The following is a 6000-nucleotide window of genomic DNA, read 5'->3' on the forward strand; positions in this document are numbered from 1 at the left end:
TGAAGGACACTTGTTTTTGTTCTAACGAACATCGCGCCGGCGGACAGAATAAAGGTTGCAACTAGATATTCTGCTATAATTAGGTATATTGGGTTAGAATATATTTGTAAGCCTATGTGTATTGGATAGCTAGTCTTTGAGCCGAATGTCTTTGTTCTAACGAACATCGTGCCGGCGGACAGCGCTAAGAAACTTACGAATATATTTTTAGTGTTTAATTTTTGTCTTGGTGATTATTGTGCTGCATCCATTAAAGGCACTAGCGCCGGGACACCACAATACCGCCTGAATAAAATTTTTACATAGATATTTTTGAATCTTGTTTTGGTCAGGCCAGAGGAAGATTTAAGAAATATTGGTGTCGATCTCTCAATAAAATATACTCTCTCAAAAGGAAATACTTGTTCAACAAACGTAATAAAATTAATAAGGACAAATTATAAGTTATATTTCTAATAAAATACAGTGTTTAAAATCTAAATCAGTCATAGATTTTGTGTAATATTATTTAAAATTTAAATCGTTTTCCTAAATAATTATAGTGTAAATCGTATACGTAGTGCATTTAATACCATAATCAACATTGGATTACTTGAAATACTATTGCATTATATAGAATGTAATGTAAGTACAGTTCATTAACTCATGCTTTCGAGCCTCCAACAATCTATTGCGTAATAAACCATTAATAATTTAATAAAAAAAATAATGTAAAATACCAAAAAAATATTTAACTTCCCAATATTACCCCACTAAGTCCGATTTTATATTACTTTTTATTTTTAGTTTACCGCATCTTTGTCATTTTTCTCCACATATATAACTCTAATGCTTCTAGTTAGCTTCTTTCTTTCTTGTCGATTGTCCGTGTTTCACTGTCATATGAAAGCACACTCTAGACAAATGTTTTAACGAATCTTTTACGTGTGCCAATGCCCAGATGTTTATTAGTGAAAAGCTGATTCTTGTTTTGGAATGCTTGCTTTGCCAATGCTATTCTTCTTCTGATGTCTGGAGTTGATTTGTGTTTCATATAATGTAAGAAAATTTGATAGTATCGTCAGTCATGATATTTACGCGTTAAAATTGTATTTAAATTGCATAGCAGGGTTGTTCAAAAACATGTATAAAAAAAAAAAATCCATTTGAAACATAAATAAAAAATTTAAATGTTTACATTTTAAACAAGCAGATGTTTAAAACGTAACAACCTGTAACACAATTTACCGCCTAAACCTAATGAACTATACTTCTAAATAAGTGTTATTTAGGAGCGTTACATTACCAACGTTTGGTAGTGTAAAATTCGGAAACATTAACGTTTATATACTTAATATAAAAATGAGTAGAAACTTAAGGAAAACTGATGGCATGACACACACGTAGCTTAAAACATCCGCTGTAAATTTAATATCACTTAAACAAAGTTCATTTTTATAATATAAAAAGTAATCATAACAAATATATAATATATATTTGTTATGATTACTTATCTTATAATAAATAACATTTAAAATTCAAAGTAATACGATGTATTAAATAACAAATATAATGTAAGGTACACTTGATAATGACTATTAAATTACAACTGGCCGCTACAATGTAAATTATTAAACAGGTTATGCTCATCACCAGATATAAGTATGGGAGTAATGTGAGATACTAACATTAAAATATTGAACTAAAATAATAAGTATATTAAAGATAATAATATTCGATTATTTTTGGAATATACGTATTTGGGTGGCAACTGTTTCACAAAAATTTGAAGTCCTTCCGAAGTTCAACCCTTTTTTTATTCTAACTAGTGTAGAAATAATAGTGTTAAATTAATATAATGTGACTTAAACTAATGTTGATATATGACTTTTTTTAAGTTATTAATTATTAATTAGTCACTAAATTTTTAAATATTAAATTTTAAAAATAATTATTTTTGATTTTTTTCTTAACTCAATATTTAAAATTACTTCAGCGTAAAAATGAGGAAAATAATTTTAAAGTATCAAAATTAGACTTGCGGAATAAACACTTTTTTAGTTAAATGGAAGTATTATTATACCATTAAACTGATCAATTTATAAAATTAAACTCTAGGGAGAAACAAAATTGTAGTATTTATAATCAAAAAAATTACATAGTAAAATAATACAATATTAAAAATTAGATTAAAAAATAAATTTAATAAACTATGTTTATTTTCAAATATATAAAATTCAATTGTTAAGTTACACCTTAAAAGAAAAATATAAATGAAAATCACAGTTGTTTTTAATCAAATAATATTACTTTAAAGACGTTAAATGTAATATATCTCAATTCATAATCATGATCAAATGAATGTATTTAAGCTATAATAATCGTAGTTACTTATTGATAGTTTATTCTTTTGAAATTTTAACATCTTACTTTACTTATCTTACTTTAGTTTTATTAAAACATTCTATTGTAAATANATTAATCATCACAGAAATATGTACATTCTGAACATTTTTATACTTTATTACACAAATAATGAACTATACTCCAATAAATAAATATTACAATTATAACAAATATAATTATTAGTTTACATAATATTTTTTAAAATTCAAATTTGTTTAAAGAGTTTATTATTAGTTTTTTTTTTTTAGTAAGACTAATTCATAGAACGAAAAATGTTGGTACAATAATTATGCATCTCAATGGTGGTAACATTGTACATAGTTATTGATTGCCAGGGCAAAGTTCTATGTACAAAAATAGCCAGATAGTACTACACATTGTAAACATTACTACAGCTGTGAACTGCTGCAACAAACGTCAACTTTTAAATAAATATTAAATAATTTTGTTATGGAAGCCCCCTTAATGTTTGAAGTACTTATGTACCTTAATTCATATTACTTTGGAATGTTTTCTATGTTCGAATTTTCATTAATATGTGCTAAATCTATTGATAATGCTTACAAAAAAACAACTTTCTCATCAATTGATGAACTAAGTTATAACTTAAGTGTATTTGTTTTTCTCTGTTTGATAGAAGTATTTCGTACATTTTTGTCAAGACGGGAAAATGCAGCAGACAAAGCCATATGTGTCTTCCTTTCACTGGTACTTACAGTGCCTTCAGCACTTGGAGTTGTATACTTCTTACTATGGCAACAGAGAATATTCAGATTAGAAAGCATTCTTGGTTGTATACAACTCGCTCTTCAAGGAACTCAAATGTTCTTTGGTATTGTATCTCTATTAACATTTAAGAGCAACGATTCTACCACTTAAAATTTAATTAAATATTAAGTTGTATTTTTTAAACATTTATACTAAAATTTGTGATACTTGTTTTGATAAAAGTTTACTAACCTCTTTCTTTAATTTATTTATACTTTATAAGTTGAACTGATCATTGCTTTTTTGGATTTTATACGAAAACTACAATATAGTCGTAAAAAAATTGAAATAAAAACAAATATTATTCCGATTGAAGCCATGAATCCAATAGGGTGATGATATCTCAAACATGATATTATTATTGAAAGCCCCTACAGTCAACATTATATTAATATTAAAATTATTTTGTTAATAAAATAAAAATATTTACATATAGCCTATTCAAATTTCATTGTGGAACTATCAGTTTAACAGTTGATTTAATTGATTATTAAATTATAAGAATTATGTAATTTCTCATTGATTTAACATTATGTAATTTTGATATCATTATAAAAATTTTACTTTGTCAAAACTTATTCATAATTTAAAGAAAGTATTTCAACAAACAAAATTACATTCACATATATAAACACAGGGTGAATATATAAATATAGAAAATTGTATATATTTTATTATATAAAAAAAATTTAGCAGGGAAAAAATTAATATAGCAGCATCAAAAATTTTATTATTATTACATCTATAAATAAAATGTGATTCTATCTTTTGTCTTCTTTTCAGTATTTTATGTTTTTAACTATGATATTAATTAAACTATTTAATTACTACAATAATATTTTTGTTAGAATATCTATTTTGAAATTTTAATAAAGTTCTTTATTTTTTCAAGTATGAATACTGATTAATACAAGTCTTTATTGAGTTTTTGAATCATACCCAGTTATTGTCATAAATATTTTAACTGTACAATTTTTTACAGTAATCAACATGATATTGTTAATATAATTCTGAGCTCTTCTAATTTATCTTAATGTGTAAATATACTTTTATTTTTTCAAATTTACCTGTCTAATAGTCATAATTATGGTAAAAACAATAGGCCCAAATTTTGAAATTGTTTTGAAAATAAATAACTGACCACATGCTGAACTTACAGATAACATTAAACAATCTGTTAAAAATTCTGGATGCTAAAAATTAACAGAAGGTAAATTTATTTATATAATTTTTTTTATCATTATACCTGTGTTATAAATATAAAAGTTTTTTTGAATGAGTCAGTTTGATAAAGTGAAATTGATGTTAATATGGACGATAAAAAAGAAGTAGCAAAAACCATTTGTAAAGGAGTAACATAATATTGTGTAAAAATTCTTCCTTGCCAAGTTGCTGTAAAGCTATCTGATACTAAATATCCAATCAACAAAATAATTCCCGATACACAAGTTGTTACGTCTAGTAAAAAATGTATTAACAAAAACAAATTTTTTCTTTTAACATAATTACATGCAAGTATACAAGTATATACTACAAATATATATTTACCAGAATGTTTGTTTGCAGTAAAATACTGAAAAATAGCCATACCCATCCAAATTCCGAAAGCTGTAATATACTCATAGAATTGATATTTCTTACCAGATATTAATTTCCCCATTATCATAACTGGTATAATTTTACAGGTTTTAGCTAATACCTAAAAAATCAAAAAAAAAGTTTATGATTTATTACTTTGTTTTTCAATTAAATAATATAAAAAATATTTTATTATTTCAAGAAAACTATAAAGACTCAAAATAATAACCATTTTTTTCAACAGATAATTACCTGAGTTGGGAAACTAACATACTTAAGTGCTTCATATTGACACCATGAACTTATAATATTAGACAAAGTGCAATAACTGTATTTGTAAAATGGTGGAGGATTTTTAGAACTAATTCCTTCATTCATCAATAAAACTATAGCAGACAATATAGTTGAAAGCCCTCTATTTAAAAATACTAACATTTGAGCATCAACAAATTTTGAATTATCAGTTGAGCCATAAGACTAAAAATGAAAGAATATCCAACTTAAGTTTAATAAAATAAAAATTTATTTTTGAACATATTAATTATATTTGTAATACCTAATTTTTTTACTATAGAATAATGTAAATTAGAATATAACAGATTCAAAATCTTGTTTTATTACTAATATTTTATGCTTCTAGAAAGCAAGGAATAGTCAAAAACATTAAAATTTTGAAATTTATCATTCACTAATCTAATATATTAAGGTTTTAAAATAAAACAATAATATCCATAGATTTATCATTTTAAGAAAAGAAAAATTAAACATATTTTAAAATTATAATAACTATATAATATTACGTAAATAAGCAATTTGTTTCGGTTAAATTTTTGTTAGATATTATTTAATTAAAACCATTCAAACAAATTAAAATATTTATTTCAAAAAAATTATTTATATGCTTACTTCTGACATCATTTTTTCTTGAAGTACTCCCCACACTAAGNGTAAATTAGAAAATAACAGATTCAAAATCTTGTTTTATTACTAATATTTTATGCTTCTAGAAAGCAAGGACTAGTCAAAAACATTAAAATTTTGAAATTTATCATTCACTAATGTAATATATTAAGGTTTTAAAATAAAACAATAATATCCATAGATTTATCATTTTAAGAAAAGAAAAATTAAACATATTTTTAAATTATAATAACTATATAATATTACGTAAATAAGCAATTTGTTTCAGTTAAATTTTTGTTAGATATTATTTAATTAAAACCATTCAAACAAATTAAAATATTTATTTCAAAAAAATTATTTATATGC

General features: G+C 23.8%; 1 protein-coding gene across 1 annotated transcript; it reads right to left on the reverse strand.

Annotated features, from left to right (window-relative positions):
* Positions 1 to 3052: 3052 nt before the first annotated feature.
* Positions 3053 to 5671, reverse strand: LOC126894090 (adenosine 3'-phospho 5'-phosphosulfate transporter 1-like). The gene is made up of 7 exons (XM_050664783.1): positions 5638 to 5671; positions 4984 to 5208; positions 4702 to 4852; positions 4400 to 4611; positions 4221 to 4346; positions 3346 to 3524; positions 3053 to 3228 (listed from the first exon to the last, which is right to left on the reverse strand). Exons 1-6 carry the CDS (start codon positions 5647 to 5649, stop codon positions 3363 to 3365), a joined length of 888 nt encoding a protein of 295 aa, XP_050520740.1. The 5' UTR covers positions 5650 to 5671; the 3' UTR covers positions 3053 to 3228; positions 3346 to 3362.
* Between the last annotated feature and the right edge of the window lie 329 nt (positions 5672 to 6000).

Source organism: Daktulosphaira vitifoliae, unplaced genomic scaffold (genome assembly GCF_025091365.1).
Source record: "Daktulosphaira vitifoliae isolate Bord-2020 unplaced genomic scaffold, ASM2509136v1 Scaffold_1, whole genome shotgun sequence".
NCBI classification, from domain to species: Eukaryota; Metazoa; Arthropoda; class Insecta; order Hemiptera; family Phylloxeridae; genus Daktulosphaira; species Daktulosphaira vitifoliae.

Bases quoted from the DNA above. Each gene is read 5' to 3' on its own strand.
- LOC126894090 (XM_050664783.1), bottom strand. The intron at 4,612-4,701 runs GTAAATATATAT...ATTTTTTACTAG, and splicing joins TACTGCAAACAAACATTCTG to ACGTAACAACTTGTGTATCG. The intron at 4,347-4,399 runs GTATAATGATAA...GTTAATTTTTAG, and splicing joins CTTTTATATTTATAACACAG to CATCCAGAATTTTTAACAGA.